The sequence below is a fragment of the Lissotriton vulgaris genome, chromosome 12 (assembly GCF_964263255.1).
Source record: "Lissotriton vulgaris chromosome 12, aLisVul1.2, whole genome shotgun sequence".
Lineage (NCBI taxonomy): Eukaryota > Metazoa > Chordata > Amphibia > Caudata > Salamandridae > Lissotriton > Lissotriton vulgaris.
In genome coordinates, this window is record NC_141700.1 from 149,087,244 (window position 1) to 149,106,646 (window position 19,403).

Here is a 19,403-nt window from a genome sequence, read left to right on the forward strand (position 1 = left end):
TGGTCTGTCTGAGCATCATTTACACTTTAGATGACCCAGCTGCTGTACCTCGTCTTCTCTCTTGGAGGCCAAGGGGCCAGATTTTCTTTCTCTGTCCTTGAGAGTCCTGGAAATCTTCTGACAGCGAGTACATGTCTCTGGGTGGTGATTTTCCAGGAGGCAAACAATAAAGACGAATAAACACTGACTTAAAATACATTTAATGGATGCCAGTCAAGGAGAAAGAGTCGGTTGAACCTAGGAAACGATGGAATAAATATTATATATTGAATCAAACATTGAAAGGGTTGGAGCCGCACCTCAACATGGTGACCAGCACAAGTTGCCCCTGACTAGATATACGTTTGGAACCATTACATGCCACCGGGCCAGTTTGATTCATCTGCAGTCCTTAGCCTGCCCCTATGATAAGGACTCTCCGCAAATCCTTACACACTCAGGGCCCCATTACGAAGTCCGCCCGCCACCGTATTGGAAAACGGGACTGACCGCCAGAGGTGCGGGGGTCCTGCGAGGCCAATTAGGATTTTTTTAAATTATCAAATAAAGCGTATTAATTGATAGCTATGCACACTACTAATTCTTGCTAGAATCTCTTTGGAAGGCTAACAGGTTTAGATGTTTGTCACAATCTTGAAAAAAAAATAATAATACATGAATCAACATCTCTTCGAGGTATAATGCTGTTGTCCATAATGTATCAATATTTTACCATTCAAAGATGGCCAACACTTTGGCTATATAAACCTGGTGACCATGCTGGAAATTTCAAACAATGATAGGCTCATTGCTACACCAACTCAAGATTAACACCAGCTACTGTGTTTAGTTTTGCTACTGTAAGCATATTCCTGCTTCGCTTAGACAGTTATCTTACAAAACAGTGGTTCCCATGGTTCGCATTTGAGCAATGATAAGCTGTACAGTGGTGAAATCAAGTCAATGCATGCAGTAAATGCTTATTCATGCATTATGGCCAACTCAGTATTTGTCCTTTGACCAGATACAAGCTACAATACAGGTTGTTAGAAGTTGTAATCGCTCAGGGAAGTGTGGAGTGTGTGTCCAGTGAGAGAAAAAAACACAACAAAGAGAAAATAGTAGAGACAAGTAAAATGATAACAATTGTGTGTTTATAAAGAACCCACATTTTTTCTCCAAAGTTGCAGGGAACAAGCATGCCGGTATCTGGACTGTATCCTGATTCTCAAGAAGTCTATCATTAATATCGTTGACGCTATTTCGACCTTTTTAACGGTATTGGGGGTCTGATCAGGGTGAGTTTATAAGAGGGATGCCCAGTGGCGGCTGGTAGGTTGAAAAAATATTTTTTAAAAATACACTTACTTCTTCTGACGTCTCTCCTCGTCATCTCTCCCCTTGTTTTTTTGACTCCAAGTCCGGAAGAAGCAGGAAGCACACAGGCTCCCCTAAGCAAATCACAACCCTGCAATGCAGGGTTGTGATAGGTCTGAGTGCTGTGGTTCGGTGCTGAGGCAGGGACTGTGAGCCTGTGCATGTTCTCCACCCAAGCTGTGTATTACACAAGGGTGGAGAACTTGCAAAGTGCGCATGACAGTTTGGCCTGGCAAGACGGCCAACCAAACCGTCATGCGCATTTAAGTGCATGAACAACTATCCTCCCTGTGCCACCAGTCCGGCCCCTCCCTAACCGAGCCCCGCAGCAGCTGAAAATTTAATTTTTCCATTTTCCACTGCTGTGAGAGCAGTGGGGCGACAATCCCCCTTAGCTGAGGAGCCTCCCCTTGGGACGCCTTGTACCTAGTTGTGGCCGGGATCATTAAGGAAATGTGTGATTGGCAATCCATAATGTAAGGATACTGACTGAGTAGGAATGCGGAAGGTGCAAAAGAATCGTGTGCGCACCAAAGTGACAGTAAAAGAGTTACATACTCACAGGTGTTGACCAGTGAGTGCGAGAATAGTGAACAAGACTGTATGGTTAAGCATGGAGCGGGGGAAGCAAATGAATTAGCCTCCTATAAATGCCGGCTTTAGCCTGTGTAAGACAAAGATGGACACCATGACTTTGCCCGGTGGGAGGAAAAGGATGAGTCTCCTGCAACCGCAGACACAGGTCCATGCACATCTAGAGGTGTTCTGGGGAGGTAGTCAATATATTTTTGCCAAAGACGCCAACTAGAGACAGTGACGGTTTAATGCTCCCGCGCTCATCCTGTTGTTTTCTGCTGATTGTGGCACCTTAGGAGACGTAGCGTCTATCCTTGCAGTATATTGACTGCCTCACCAGCACAAAAGCCGAGACCAAAGTGAATAGGACCCTGAGCTGTTCTTATTGTTCTAACAATGGATTGGTCATATGGATGTGATTTTAATAGACACCTGGAAAAAAACAGTTTCAACTCTTTTTCAATAAATTAGAGCGGAGAGGTAGCCATACATACAGAGACACCTATTTGATAACATGGAGCTGAAATGGAAACTCCTGATACATGATAAATATTAGTCCGCCACCCAGAAGAATACGTCTCTGGTAAAAGAGATCAACCATAAAGAGATTGTGTCCATAGTTACTGGTAATTGGTGGGGGGTGGGATATCGATAGCCTACTTGTAAGCTCACAAGTGTGAATAATGTTGGGATTCTTGTATGCATGTGCAATATATTACGTCCTGAAGAAGGTGGGATAGACCAGAGAATCTAGCAAAACGCTGCATCAACTGTCTTCTATTATTAATCTACACTTGTGAAAATAATGATTGTTATAAGAATATGTGCATGATATGAAAAACACTAGGATAAAATGTAAAGTCAATTTGAATATGTTTATTTATAAGATAAAACATGCATGATAACTGGTTTTAATGTGCAGTCTGGTATTGTGAAAATAAATGTTGTAATTTGAAATAAGAAACCACAAAAGTGTCATTGCTAACGGGGATCCCGCTGTTTTAATAGCTCTGCAGCTTGAATGAGGTCAGCGTCACTTTCAGTGTTTGCTTTGCTTTTTTACATATCACTGCTATGCCACTATAAAAAGAAAATAACTTTTGACAGTTACTTGAGATAAGGGAGAGCAGCTAGATACTCCCTCGGTAACATATATAGCTTCAATTTGCCCATTCTTTTTTTTCAGCGCAAATTGAGGTTATCCCTTGTAAGATCTGTGGGGACAAATCTTCAGGGATCCACTATGGAGTGATCACCTGCGAGGGATGCAAGGTAGGTCCAAGCACACACATTGCTTTCAGAAAGAATGAATGAAGTTGTTTCAATCGAGTATTATTTTAGGATGAAATAGATTATGTCGAGGCTATCATACCCTTTATTTACCAACACGTGTACCGAACAGGTGCATCATGGCTTGAGCTTCCAGACCAAAACGCAAACATCTTAAAAACATATGTACTGATAATACTAATGAAATAAACAATAAAGACTGTTGTAATAAGAGGTTAGTTCTATATACAGTTATTTGGTCAGACAGTGAAGGATTATTATCAAATTATGAACAAGTAAATGTTTATACGCTCTCCTCAATTGACTTCCGATTATACTGGTTATCTTATTCTCGTTCATTAAATCCCTTGTTACTGAATGGCGCCTTGAAAGTTAATAAAATATGTTGCATATTTTTTCTGTCCATGTCATGTTTGTATAAAGGAAAGGGTCCATTATATTGCTCTACAATGAAATCGTGCATGACTCATCCCTAAATTTTTCCATTAATGTTTCTTCAGTGAAGGTTAGGCAAAATGCTCTTAAACCCATCGACACCACTCTTTCAGGTGGAGGCCATCGGTGCCTTAATCAGGAAGATGCAAAGATGTATGTGTAGCTTTAGGTCGACAAGTTCACCCCTGGGCCAGGGACTGGCTCAGATCATTATAAACTGAGCGCCATATTTGTCTCGAAATGACATAGCGGTTCTGTTGTAAAAATGTAAAATGCACCTAGACGCATTGAGTGGCAGATTGAGAATTATACAGGTGCAGTTATCTGTTGGTTGTAGATTTCAACATACAGTGGGTCTTCGGACATATCAGTGTCCATTCAATGTACAAACACAAGGTGCCCCGCGACATTCCTTGCTCTTGAAAGATGTGTGCAATATGAGGATACACACCTGCCAACTCGAAGACCAATCTCACCATGCGAGGAGGGGGCGGGGCCTTGAAGGGGGTGGGGCCTCGTGTGCAGAAGTGCATACCAGGCACTTTTGAACATCCACCCAGCCCTGAAGCCCCCTCCTCCAAAAAAATAAAGCTTTGCTGAGTCTGGTGCCAATTTCCTGGGGTGTTTTCATACCACCTAAGGGACATCAGCAGTTCAAATCTTCGGAGAATGAGCTGGAAAACCACAATTTAGCGTGGTTTTCAGCTTGTTTTCCCTGACACCGTGTGATATCAGCTCCTCACCGGGATACCGCGTTATGAGAGCTGATATCGTGTGTCACACGGTATCAGCGTGTGAGTTGGCAGGTATGAGGATTGATTTTCCATCCAGTGCCTCATCCAAGCTGGTGGTTGCAGGTGGGACGCATGCAGCACTCATTTTTGGGAACCGAGACTAATTTACATTCTCAGACTTTGATTCAGAACAAAGGGGAGAAAGTCAGAAAAAGAGGAAAGAAGGTGGGAGAGAAAGATACGAAAACAGAGACAAGAAGAGATGGCAGAGATGAAAGAGAACCTGAAGATGTAGATAAAGAGAAGGGAAGTGTAGGGTGCTGGAAGACAGAAGTATGAACTGGAATTGAACTGGAATTAAGACTAGGAAGCCCTGCTATTGGGCAACCACAGCACTTAACAGCTCTGGCAGTGAACTCCTAAGTAAAACTTTAGACCCTTGCACTTATCCTTATATAAATTAAGTACATGTTATGTCCACCCATTATTTCAGACTTTCACTCACATCTAGCCGTAGCCCATGCAGGTAAGAGCAATGGGATGGTGGGGCTAGCTGGGAGGTATTTCGACGGACGATGACGAGGGAAATAAATAAATAATTCGTTTTCTCTTGTCATCGTTCATCGAAACCCCCCTTCCCCCAAAAGCAGGCCACACCAATCTTGCCTGCACAGGCCGCTGCTGCTCACAACTGTCCTACTTTGTAAGCAGTCCGCGTTCTCTGGTGCAATAATGCAAAACAGACAGAGCACCCTTAGCATAGTAAAATAACAAGCATTGGGATTTTTTTTTTAAAAACAAACTTTATTCGTCAATGTGCACAATAGACGCATGACTCTGTACACCAGAGTCCACTACAGTATCACATTACATAAACAAATGGCAGCCAGTGACTTTTAAAGAAAGCCAGCAGCACAGAGTATAATGTACAATTAACAACCCCACGTGTACCCCAACTGTTCCCTACTCCTTCCACTCCAGAGTTGCGCAGCCACCACCGAAACCCACCAACCCATACACACACACATCCCAGACTACCTCCCCACCTGCGCCAGGCCCAACCACACCGCCCCTACCCTCATTCCACTGAGATATCCTCTGTTTCAGCCGGTGGCTCCAGCCACAGACCCCTATAGTCAGTCCACCGCTTCCAAATTTTAAGTGCTTACGCGGGCACCCCCGAGCCACAAAGATCGGCTGCTCCAACCCCATGCAGAAGTATAATCCAGCCTTCCAGGCAGCAACCGAGGGCGCTTGCTCATCCTTCCACTTCTGGGCGATATCACGTTTCTCCAATGTGAGGCCCAACAGTAACAAATGCCGCTTATAAATATTGCACCCAGTTCCCTCCATCACATGAAACAGGACAAACCACGGCGTACGTGGAAGCGACCACCCCAGGACCTCCAATAGGCAGGCGAATATCCGTCTCCAGAAGCGGTCCAGTGACAGGCACTGCCGGACTGTGTGCAAAAACGTACTCTCTGTCCCCCCGCACTGGATGCACTCCGGGGAGGCAACCAGCCCCAAACGTCACAGTCGCACCCGAGTAAAATAAACCCGGTGAAGATATTTGAATTGGATGAGGCGGAGGCTCATTGCTATAGCTGCTCCCCGAGGTGCGGCTAAGGCCTCCCTCCAGTCTTCTTCCTCCAAGACCCCCACATCCTCTTCCCATGCCCCCGTAGCTTCTCCAGTTGAGATGCACTGTGGGTGACTAGGGTCTGATATATGCGCAAGATCTTTTTGGTCTCTAGGTCGCCCATAAACACTCTTGTTTCCAGCGGGTTAAACTCAGGTATAGAGTCAAGGCCCTCAAGGCTAGGAGTAAACACGTGTCTGAGCTGGAGGTACCAGAAGAATTGCGACCGGGGCATGCCAAACTCCGCTTGCAGATCGCGAAACGATTTGAGGGAGCCATCACGCACAACATCGCCCAGGGTGGAAATGCCAATGGCGTCCCACCCACAAAAGCCCTGATGGGCCGCCAAGCCGGGCAGGTGCCCATTGTGCCACATGGGGGTTTCCTCCGTTAGTGTGTCACCACCCCATACGCTTCAAAGATTGCCGCCAAATTTGAAAGACCACTTTCGTAGCTGGAGGCAATGCACCACGCACCCCAGTGAAATAAAGTATCGAGTGGAGAGTGGACTGCCCCATCTAGTATCGCTCCACAGCATTGGCCGGGTCCCCCCTGTCTCCATACCACCCCTCATTGAGGAATAACAGGTACGAGGCCTCATAATTTGAAAGGATATCTGAGGTCGCCAGACCACCACAGTAAGTGGAAAGAAAGCACGTACGCAGTGGAACCCGCACGGCTCCTCCACCCCAAAGAAACTGCCCCAGAGTCGAGTTAACCAGCCGGAATCAAATGGGCGCGATCGGGTACAGGTGGTTCTGCAAGTGATACAACAGGCGGGGGAGTGCGACCATTTTGAATATTGTCGACCTGCCATAGATCGTCAGTGGCATTCAAACCCATGTCCTGATATCAACCTGCACACACTCCCAGACCGGCACTACATTCCCCTCCCAGGACACCGCCGGCACGTCAGAGAGGAAAACACCCAGATATTTAAGGCCCCCCGCTGCCAACTGTAAAGTAGACGCCAACGTACCTACTCCAGCCCGAGCCCCCAGCACCCAGAGCGTAGACTTACGAGGGTTCATGTACAGCTCGGACGCCTCTCCGAATATCCGCACAATCTCCAGGATCCGCGGCCCCGACTTATCCAACGCTGTTAAAAAGAAAAGGACATTGTCCGCATATAATGCGATCCTGTCTGCGAGACCAGTAGCCCACTCGAACCTCTCCAGCTGTGCATCAATGCTCACCCAGGCAGCGAGGGGCTCCATAGCCAGGGCAAATAAATAAGGCAACAGGGGGCACCCCTGCTGGGTGCCACGATGTATTGCGAAGCCAGGCGAAACCGCACCCTCCACCAGGACCGATGCCGTGAAGTCAGTGTATAGTAGCTTCACATACGACCAAAACCGGGGGCTTCAGATTAAACCGACGGAGGAGGGCGAACAGGTAGACCCAACTCAGGGAGTCAAACGCCTTGTCTATGTCTGCCAGTAGGAGCGCCGCCTGTACCCCTGTCCATCGGACCGCTACCAGGGCCAGATGAGCCCGCCCTATGTTGTGCCGTGTCGCCCTCTGGGGCATGAACCCAGCCTGGACCAAAACAGAGACATACGTCAGAAGGCGGTTGGCCAGCGCCTTGGCCAAGACTTTTGTCTCCACATTAAGTAGGGAGATGGGACGGTAGGAGGCATGCTGCCCCGGAGGCCGACCCGGCTTATGGAACACCACAACCTCCGCATGTCGCCAGTCCGCGGGGAGCCGACCGATCTCCCTGGCCTCTTCTACCGCCGCCCGATAATAAGACGCCAGCTGCAGATTGTACATACAATGGAACTCAGCGGGGAACCCATTGGGTCCCGGGGCCTTCTCCAAATTGAATTCTCCCAGGGCCTTGCCCAATTCTTCCACCGAAAGGGGGAGCTCTAGCCGTTGGCGTGCATCTTCAGACACCGCTTTTGGCGGGAGGTCCGCAATACATTTATCCACCGTCTCCTCAGGTAGAGACTCCTGCGACGCATATAAATCAGCGTAGTCAGTGGCGATGCTCTTCGCTATAGCCCTGTGGTCTGCCAGCGGCACCCCACTCTCATCTAGCACCCCTGGAAGGGCCTGTGGATGAAACACGCCCTGGCCCAGCCGATGTAGCATTTCACTCGATTTGTCTCCCCATTGGCAGATTCTACTACGCATCGCCAGCCAGACCTGACAGGCATCGTCCAGCAGAAGAGAGGTACACGACTGTTGTGCCTGCAGCAGCTGACGCACCACCAGACCATCGCCCGCCTCCCGGCTCCGACGCTCAAGGGCCTCCACCTCTGCCTCCACCCTGACCAACTCAGCCCGCAGAAAACCATGCTATATCCACCCCCGTCGCGTGGGCTTCAGTGCTTCCCAGAGCGTTACCGCACTAAAAACCGATCCCACATTGGCTGCAAAATAATTCGCGATCGCCTCCCGCATGTGCCTCTCGTAGTCAGCATTCTGCAAATGCCAAACCGCCAACCGCCAGCGAAAGGGCTGTCGCCCCCTATCCAGCCGCAACTCCACAAATACCGGAGAGTGGTCCGACAGCCCCCTCTGGAGGACCCCAGCAGACATCACATTCGTCACCGTCGCCCGGGGGACAAAGACGTAGTCCAGCCGAGAGAATGATTTATGTACCGCCGATAGATAGGTATTCTCCCTCTTGTCGCCATGTATGTGTCGCCAGGTGTCCACCCAATCAAGGCCAGTAACCAGTGAGCGCAGTTTCGTGGGGTCCATGCTGCTCGGGCCCCCTCCTGTCCTGTGCCTGTCTCTACCCATGTCCATAACATCGTTCCAGTCTCCCACCCACCACTGTGGCTACATCTGGCATATCGGCTCACAATGAAAGCAGCCGCTCAACTAAGGACCACTGTAATGGGGGAGGGGCGTACACACAACCCACAACAATCCTCCCCAATTATACCCTGAATAAAGACGCAGTACCGCCCCACGCTTAATTTTGCCCAAAACCCCACGCACATTCCAGCTAACTACACGGAGGGTGCCCGCGTACACCCGATCATCTACTGCCCCTCTAGCCAGACCCTCCAGCTTTTCGCGATTTCGCGATTTGTGAAAAAATCGCGAAAACAGGGGACTAGCGCGATGGCCGCGATATTTACATTTGTGGCCGCGATATTTACAAAAAAACATAAAAGTTTCTACCGGGAGACAGCAAAACAAATAAATCCCCATTTATTGGCTGTGCGCATACACGTCATTCGGTGCCGCCGTCCAATAGCTGCTTCTTCTTGGCCAAGACGGAGGCACCCAGCCTTGAAAACCGACCTGGAGTAGTGCACGCTTTTATTATAGATACATACTTGTAAAACCTTTGGCCTTTAGCAACAATGTATGGAAAATTGTGCTGTAAAACGAATTGTCTGGCTACATTTAACAATGGTTGAGGACACCCATTCCTCTACTGCAGCCCAGAATGAGATTGAGCTGTCTAGTGGCACTCACCTGTGCTGTGGGGCCTGGTATCCAAACAGTTTCAAGAGTTGCTCGTAGCACCAATCTCAGCCCTGTGAAGAGGAGACTGAGCTCACCTGAGTTGTGGCTATCACTCACTCTGGCTCTGAGGCAAACACTCCTCTTGGCTCACAGGTGTAGCACATTCTGTTCGGGCCCAAGAGGTAGAGGTGCCCCGGCAGGTCTGCATACATAGGTCCTAGAACACCCCAGGGAGTAATAGGGCCCCTCTCACGAGATGCATATATGACACTTTAAATATACCTCTTTCACAGTGGAGTACTCAGGTAAATCAGTTTAAATTGATTTAAAGCTGAAAAGAAATGGTTACGAGTAAAATTAAGTGCCGCAATAATGCAGCTAAATTTCCATTTTTGTGCCGCTAAATTTCCATTTTTGTGCCGCTAAATTTGCAAATCTATGCCGCAAAATCCTGGGGGGTCTGGCTAGCCATCCAGCATCAAACAAGGGGTACTATGGACAGGAGTACCCAACAGTGTGTGTGTGCGCATAATGGTGTGCCCAGTGTAAAAGCGCAACCCAAACCCCAAACCAAACCCCATTCCCACAACAAAGCCCCACCCCATACCTCAGAAACATTGAAGTACCTGTCGCGGCGGGAACCACAGCATACCCCCAACGGGGAGGCACAGTCTGCACCCACCAATGGATCCCCAACTCACAGCCCATGGCCCCAAGGCCTACTCCCCACACACACCAACCTGGTGGGGGTCAGCCCTCCTAGGGGCTCCCTCAACATATCGGAAAACTTAATCAGTCACATAGTCCTGTTGGAGAAGCATCTCGGCGCCAAGCAACGCACAAAAATCATGGGCCACTGGCTGACGCTGGGAAGCCGGGTCTCCCCGAGAGGAGGCCCCGCAGGACATGGAGCGCCTCTGGGACCGCGATCTTCTGTGCCCCCTCCGACGCTGTCCATGGGGATTCTTCAATGGCCCCTCACTCAGGGATGAATCGGATTGCAGCCCGGGCGGCGTATTTACCCGCACCCGCACAGTCTCATCAGTCCAATTGAAGACCTACTCCGAGGAGTCAAATAAATGGGTGCGAGATTGAAAGACAAAGCGCAGGCGAGCCAGGAAGAGCAGGGCGTACGGGAGCTTAAATTCTCTCAATCTGGCCTTCGCCACCATAAACTGCACCAGCCTGGTATAGTCCGGAAACACCAGGATACGATGATTGTCATATAGCAGGGGCTCTTTGACGCGGGCCTGTTTCAACACAGTGTCTCAGTCAAGGTAATTCAACAACCTCGCAATCAATGGCTGCGGACGAGCCCCCACCGGGGGTTTCTGGGTGAGCGCCCTGTGCACCCGCTCCACGACAAAGCACCGGGACAGCATATCCGGAGGGAGCCAGCTTTTCAGCCATTGAGTGAGGAAGCGCTCCATATTGCCATTTTCGCATCCCTCCGGAAATCCCTCAAAGCGCAGGTTGTTCCCCCTTGCCAGTCCCTCCGCATCCTCGACCCGTAGAGCCAGACCCTTCTGAATGCCTTCCATGGATGCCACCTTCTGCTTGAGAACCGAGACATCATCCTTCACTCCCGAGATGTGGGTCTCAGCCTCCGTGATGCAGGATACTGCGTTCCGGAGGTCTTGACAGAGCAGCGTAACATCGACGCCCACAGCTCCAATTTTGGCATCCAACATGTCCCTGGATTGGGTGATTGCTGCCATCAGGGCCGCTTTGTTGGGCATAGCCTCCTGGGCTCCCCCAGGCGCACCGCCCGCTGCTCCCAGGGCGGTGAATTTGTCTATGGGACCGTGCTTCATGGAACCACCGCTGCCCTTGTCCCTCGTCATGTTGGCCTATCACGGACTCCCGGGGCACCCAAATACGTCGAAGCTCAGCACACACACCAGGTCTGCCCTAACTCCAATGCACTGCAGGTCATTCCGGCACTCGGTCCGATTCCAGGGGAGGGGGGTAATGATGAAGCTGAGGTAGGGAAGGTACCCCTGAGCTGGGGCCCGCAATCCACCACTGGGGGGCCACGGCCCGCTCGCAGGACTCCCGTGGACCCGTCCGCCAACTACTCGTCCCATCAAGGCGGCAAGGCCCGGCCGGTGACCCCACACCCAGGGCAATAATGAAGCACAGCAATCCCCGGTTGAGCCACAGGGCCCGGTAGCACCCACGGGGCTCTCCCTGCCCCCTCTCGTGGCTCGATACAGCTGCCGATCCCTCTGCGCAACAAGCAGGACCCAGGATAATCTTCAAATTAATGATGGGCTGGACGGAGCTGGTTAGCACACGTCCGCCATGTTGGCCTGCTAAGCCACGCCCCCCAGCATTGGGAATTTTTGATGATTAATGATAAGATCGTGCCACTGTGCATTGTATGGGATGCCATTAAGCATTCATTAGAGGGAGAGTCATAAGCAAGGATATATAAAATAGATTAAAAGCTCAAAACTATCAAAGATTTTAGAACAAAATGTACAGCAGAGCTATGACAGATTAAAAAAAAAATCATCCAGGGCTAATAAAAAATCACTCATCATTGCTAGACAGGCAATGAGCGAGGCGCATTATGCACAGTGTGCCGCGCTGTGCCGGTCCCATTCTCAAAAGGTTTATGAGGAAATCCACTTCATGGGAAATGTCTAGCCTAGCAGGAATGTGAACAAGCAGCCAAGAACAGGATAAAAGCCTTGAACTGCCTAACCTCAGGAATTATGAGTAGGGAACCAGAGACGGTGAGAGAAATTTTGTTAAAGCATGATAAACTTTTATATATACAAACTCAGACGTTTGACCTAGTCTCCCTGGGCAGATTTTTAGCAGACTGCAACTTTCCAACATTTACGACAGAAGAAGAGGTTGACATGTCTTGACCCTTATCTAAAGAGGGGTTGATAGAGGTTATCAAGAATATTCCGAACAGCAAAGCTTGTGGCCCGGATGGATTTCCGTGGGAATTAAAAAAACTTTTTCAGATGTTCCAGCTGATTATCTTTTAACACTTGCTAATATGCTACAAGGGGGCATTATACCACCGCCTTTTTTTAAAGGGAATGTTGTACGTTTCTTGAAGAAAGGCAAGGATGCTGAGGATCCAAATCCTATTGTCCGTTCTCATTACTAAATACAGATTATAAAATCATTATAAAGCTGCTTGCCAAGAGATTTAACTCAATAGCTTTCAGATTGATCCATACATATCAGAACGATTTCATAGCAGGCCAGCAGTTGGGGATAAATACGCACTATCTGGTGGAACCTTCGGATTATTTTTTAGTTAATGACATACAAGCGCTGGTGCTTCTACTAGATGCAGAAAAAGCTTTTGACCTTGTGGTCTGGGAAACCTTATTTAATATTCTGACCAGATTTGGTATTCCATCCCGTATCACGGGGCTTATATATAAAATGTACTGTAAAGCCGAAGCCGGTTTTATCATCAACTCAGTAGACGTAATGTAAATAAAGGTGCTGCGCGGCACAAGATAGCCTTCTTCATTGAGCCACTAGCCAGAGTGATTTGAGGAAATAATAGTATCCATCCTCATCTGCCACAGATGGATTAGATAAAATTATATGCTGATGATATCATTTTAATTTTGGATAGTAGGAAGTAGACACAAGGAAAGGGTTTTGAGCTTTTTGCTCAATAAGAGGAGCTGGGAGACTATAAAATTAATAAGAAAGAGATTAACATTGTGTGGTTGTAACTCTGATGTTTTGCACTCGGAAATGGTTGTATGTGTCAATTCACATCCGAAGCGTTATCTAGGCATAAGGTTCTCGTCTAAGATCGAGAATCTGTACGCTCCTAATTTTTCTCCCCTCCATTTAAAAGCTTAAAATCTATTTTCTAGATGGAACTCTCTCCAGTTTACCATTCTCTGGAGAGTCTCCCTGATTAAAATGTCGGTCCTTCCATTATTCAATTTCTTGTTTTATCCTCCGCCTTTTTTAAATTGGTCGAGTCCATGTTTTTATCATTTATCTTGCAAAGAAAACAGCCAGAATTGCATTAAGCACTTTATACGCAGAAGGAAGGAGGGTCGGTCCTCCCTAATCTTAAAGATTACTACTTTGCCTCTATTGTACAATACTTTTCTAGATTTCATTTAAAACTGCAGAGAGGTTTAAAAAAATATATACATTATGCAGTTAATTTTTAAAGAGTTTCGGATTCTGGACATGCTAAAGTCTGTTAAGTTACCCAAAAGAGTTCACTATAAGAGCTTGAAGTGGTTCTTCGGAAGCGTGGGGATTTTTACAGGAGATATTCCATTCTCCTGAGTTATGCAGCGACACCCCTGGATGCAGCAGATATCAAACCTGGGGTGACTCTTGCATCCGAAATCACCCAAAAGTGGGGAAAAGTGGGAGATAGGAATATTTCAGATTTCCTGTTGGTTGATAGATAGCAAAACGTAGTGGAAGTCCGACAGCGTATACAGGGTGACTTTCTGCTCCTAGGCTGATTTAGAAGACTCAACAAAATGTTGTCTTATCTAGATTTAGGCAAGATCCTCAGTAGCAGTAGCGGTCTTTGCTCTAAATGACGATGGGGCACTGGAAAAACCTGGGTAATGGAAAATAATGCTCTCAGCTATTAAAGGCACTGACCTTGCCCAAAAAGCTATAAATAAATGGGAAGGCCTGGAAAAGACAAATAAGATGTGAAAGAAAGTTAATAGCCTAAATTTTAGAGTGTTAAGAGGGGCTAATTGGCTTTGAATGTTTTATTGTTCTAAAAGGCTCCTTTACAGAACCCCTGCTTTTTTAACACACATTAATCCCAGTCGGCCAGGCAACTGTTTTCAGTGTATAGGCCAATCTCCTGCCAATTGTAGGTGTGAAATCGCTCATTTCTCATCCATTCAGGGATTCTGGGTTGAAATATTTCAGTACTTTGAAAGGGAATGGAGGGTCAATATTGCCTCAACCACTTGGCCGAGAGTTTTGGGATACGATCCGGCGCTGGGTCTGCCCGATGAACGAGTAAAATGAGTATATACAGCAGCAGCCGTAGCTCGATCTCTCTTACTTCAAAAATTGCAAACTCAGTTCTCCCCGCAAGAAGGCTGGCTACAGAAAATGAGGTGATTTAGAATTAGCGAACAGTTATATGTAATATGAACTGGGGGAGGGGAGAAATTTGAAAAACTCTGTGGACAACATTTCCTGCCTCAAGAAGCAGGGTTAGCTTGAAGAGTTTGATCAAATTATTTGGGCTACTCTCCCTCATTTAGTTTTTATGCACTTTACAAGCTATTTTTCAATCTGCATTTCTGGTACTTATTCTCTTTGCATCTTGTTGATAACTGTTTATTGTAATTTGGTATATCCTGCGCATAGACTAAGTTATATAATATGAAATGTGTATTTATATCTATATTTACTACTCGTATGCTGAGTTTATGATGAATATTACCTGGAATATATATTTATATAATACAATGTTTGGATCCTAATAAAAAATTATTTGTAAAAACAAATAACAACCCATAAGTTATAATCAAAGGAATAGCTAACTGTTCACTGTCCCATACCGCATTGGACGGAGGACAACTCGCGTAGCTGTAGCGGGATGCATATGGCGCAAGGGCATCCTCTTTTCGGACCTTCCAGAGTCTTTGTTGTCCGAACAATCAGGCCTGATCCTGAAATGAAGATCTCATTAAAGGAATCTCTTAAATGAGATCCTTTTGATGTATTTGTTGAAGGCTGAGGTTGAAGGTTTGCAGGTGTTTCAGGAGTAAGAGAGTTACAAATTCTATGGGCCGACCCTGAGAAGGTATTGTCATAGGTCTTTTTTCTGAATCTTGGTGGTTTTAAAAGGAAAGAGAGAACACTTCTAAGAGAGCAGTTGTCTTCTGATATTGTGAGCTTCAGTGCCAGATATACAGGTGTCTTATGGTGTAGGGCTTTGTGCATCAAGCAGACTATCTTCTGCTGGATCTTGTCTTCGAAAGGGAGACAGTGGAGAGATTTAAGAAATGGAGTGATATGATCAGAACGTTCAAACCTGCAATTGGCCTTGCTGATGCTTTAAGGTTCGCCTTAAGTGGTGCCATTCTTGCTTTCAGCAGATCTGTTGAACTTGCACCCCCATATTCTTTTCTGGACATGACTAAGGACTGTACTACAATCTTGAAACTTGAAGGTGGTATATGTACATGGTTTTACCTTCCTGAAGATATTCATTTTGATAGAAGCTCCTCTTGTGGCTGCACTGATATGTGCTTGCATGCTGAGGTTCTTATGCACCGTTATCCCGAGAGACTTTGTAGACTCGATGATAGCGTCACGCAATTGTGGGCCCAAAAGTGGTAATCCATTCTTCAGCTGGTTGTGTGCTGTGTGGTGGGGATATGAGTAGGAATTCTGTTTTCAGGGCTTTCAATTTGAGGTGGTTCTGTGATAGCCAGAATTGAGTTATCAGAAGTGGAGTGGTGTGGCTCACTGGTTAGAGGCGGCAGACCCGGAAGCAGAGAACGGCCCGGGACCAGGGTTCAATTCCCGACGTGACAGGGTCGTGGACCAGGGTCAGCGGACTCGATAATTCTCCCCTCGGTGCCTACTCTAACCAGGTATCACACTCGGCAACTCTGGGCATTAGCTTGCCTCATCTCTACAACGGCCCCCCACATTCACCGGGGATGCCTGGTTTCACCTTGGAGATACCCAGTAGGGACCATCTCACAGGGATAGCCAGGACGGGTTCCCCAGCGGTCTACAGCGCCACAACGCCTCAGGGCAGCAGTGCGCTTTACAAGACACACACATACAGAAGTGCATCATTTAGTCTTATTATGTCTTCTGGAGAGGAAATCTTTAGGTTAAGCTGAGTTTCATATGCAAACATGTGAAAGATATGTTTTCTTGTTTGAGGATGTCTGTCAGTCACTCCATACAAAGGTTGAACAGAGTGGGGGATAGGGTGGATCCTTGCAATACCCCATGTGTGACAAAGGATGGTTCAGAAAGTAAGTCTCCCATTTAGATTCTTTGTGACCAATTATTGAGGAAAGAGGTGAATCAGCATAGCAGACATTCACATTCTGTGTTCCAGAAACTCCAAGAGCCTATTGTGAGTGGCTGTGTCGAAAGCTAAGGACAGGTTAAGGAGTATCACTGGGCACAAATAGGTCTGCCATAGTATTTTGAGCTTATCATCAAAAACATGTAGGACGTCTGACCCCAATTGAGACTCGTCCAGCAGGTTGAATTTCGATGTATGGCATAATTGTTATGACATTTGACAGTTTGCAATGACTGAAAGCAATGTTTTTCTCACATTATGTACAATACTCCCTAAAGTGACGCGCCGCCCTATTTAAAATGATGACGCTGCCGCGGTTCGTGTATTCTGCAGAACACACTATGTAAAATACCACCTAGTTTTTTTAAACAGATAGATTCTGAGCTGAGGCTACTCTTGTGGGATGGAGGTCAGGTCAGAATAGCACTGCACAAGTTGCAGTGCAGTGTCTACGAAGGGGGGTTGGCAATTCCGGACATTAAAAAGTATTATTGGGCAGCGCAATTGATGACCATACATGAGTGGGTGTCCGCGGGAAGAAAGAAACCTGCTTACAGAATGGATCTGCAAGGTATAGGAGAGGGTCGGCTACCTACCGGCATTATATGGGCAGTAAGTGGTTGATGGGCTACCCACATATACCAAGGTGACGGTACAGATTTGAAGGGATGCTACTACATTTCTGGGTTTGGAAGGATAAGATATCTGAACGAACGCCACTATGGGTCAGTAAACATCTAAAGGAAGTGGGTCAACTAAAAGGATTTCAGCACTGGCAAACCATAGGGATTGACCTCCTGGGAGATGTCTGGAGAGGGGGTAGACTGGTAAGGTTTAAGGATCTAAAAATAGAGTATCAGATGTCTGATAAGTAATTCTTACGGTATCTGCAGCTATGACATGCATTACAGAAGCATGTAATAGATGGGGACCAAATTGCAGAATATGCTCCTCTTGAGGATAGACTATTCATGGACCGCATGCCTGAGAAAGCTGTTTCATTGATATACAAAAAGATAATAAACTACTCCCCAGACCACTTGTTGGCTCTTATGGAGGCCTGGATAAGAGACGTAGAGATGTTAGAAGATGACGACTGGACAGAGGCGATACAGAGTCCAAGGGAGGTGACGTTAAGAGACAGATTTTGTTTAATACAATTGCGCATACTACACAGATCATACACCTCTACAGTGCTATTGCAGCGGATTGGGCGCAGGGATTCTGACCGATGTGCACGGGGATGTGGGGAGGCGGGTACGTTCTTTCATATCATGTGGTCCTGCTCTGCGATACAATGGTTTTGGAAGGTCGCCATACAGGTTATGTCGGAAGTCACCGAACAAGAAGTTCCATGTGAAGCAGAGTGGCATATCCTTTGTGCGACAGGCAAGATAAAATGCCTGAAATATTCTATAATATGGCTGATGATAGCTAGCATAGTTACTAAATGCAACATAGCGAGGGAGTGGGGCGTGAGCCAACCACCGAGCGTTCTGAAATGGCAGGAGGATCTGGACTGGTGCTGTAATGCTGAGAAGGTGGTGTACCATAGAAGGGGGTGCCCAAAGAAGTGGGATAAGATATAGGAAAGCTGGGTACCATATAGAGGTCTTTAATTGTTGGTTAATCAGCAATGTGTGAGAGGAACAGGGAAAATACATATTGTAATGCATGAGTATGTAACAGACTTCGCCTTGATATAAGGATTTTGTATGCTTTCTAATAGACGCTCACAAGTGAAATTTGTACTGCCATAATTTCCCAGGATGTAATTATTGTTGTATGTCTTGCAGCCAGGTTTGGTTTCTTTATCAAACAGATGATAAAAAAAAAACATGCACAGTACATTACAACTTTAGTCCAATTATTTTTCAAATACGGATGATATGAATGATCGGAAGGAGGTCCGCTATTTCAGGCACACAATCTATGAAAACATATATACAGAAAATCAGTCAGAAAAACAATAAAAAATATATATATAAAAAAAAGAATCACAAAGGAGGAACGCAGGTTTGAAAACAGACATCATTCAATTAAAAATACTATTCCCAATTATATATCAACACATTTTCTGTAATCAAAGATATATGAAGGAAATGTGTGAACTAAAGTATTTATCAGAGTTAGGAACAGAGCGGATCAATACCAAACTCCATTTCATCATGCAGTTCCTTGTAAAGACAAAAGGACGATATGCAACAGAAAATAAGTTGCACTTTTACTAGCGTTATGCGGAATAGAAATACTAAAGAATCTCTGTGGGCTGCACCACCAACATATTGTAACTGAGCTTGGAATCAGGAGAGTCTGTCGGGCTTGTACTATGCATTGAAATCTTTTGTTGGCATAAGGAAGTGAGGATCATGAAGAACATAACTAGACATTTACATTTCCAGCTCCTGATATTTTCTGATTTCTATACTAATATGCCTATATAAATACTGAAATAATTTAGGGATCTCTTACTAAGATATATATGCCGTTGCACAGTGGACTCTTTTTCAACTCTCTCGATCAGAAGTTATGTTCGAAAGAACTTTCGCTGCTATGAGCAGGGAGAATGGATTTAGGTATTTCATTAGCACTGCTTTAGAAATAATACACTAAGGGGCATATTATCAAGAACTGCGATAAAATGATTGCCGCTTTAGCGGCAGGAAACTGATGCTAAAACGGCGATAATGGGCTTGATAATATGCCCTTGTGAATTCCCATAGCAGCCCAGGTTAACACCAGAACCTGGGCTGCTATGGGAATTCACAAGGACATATTATCAAGCCCATTATCGCCATTTTAGTTGCAGTTTCCTGCCGCTAAGGCGGCGATAATTTTATCGCAGTTCTTGATAATATGCCCCCAAGTTTTAGCTGCACTACTGGAAATATTGTGT

General features: G+C 46.4%; 1 protein-coding gene across 1 annotated transcript in view; it reads left to right on the forward strand.

The window, feature by feature from the left end:
• Positions 1-19,403, forward strand: part of RORC (RAR related orphan receptor C) — a 158,381-nt gene that overhangs the window by 36,292 nt on the left and 102,686 nt on the right. The window contains exon 2 of the mRNA XM_086945523.1: positions 3,119-3,204. Coding sequence (XP_086801649.1) covers positions 3,119-3,204 — 86 coding nt within the window. The remainder of the gene's footprint in view (positions 1-3,118; positions 3,205-19,403) is intronic.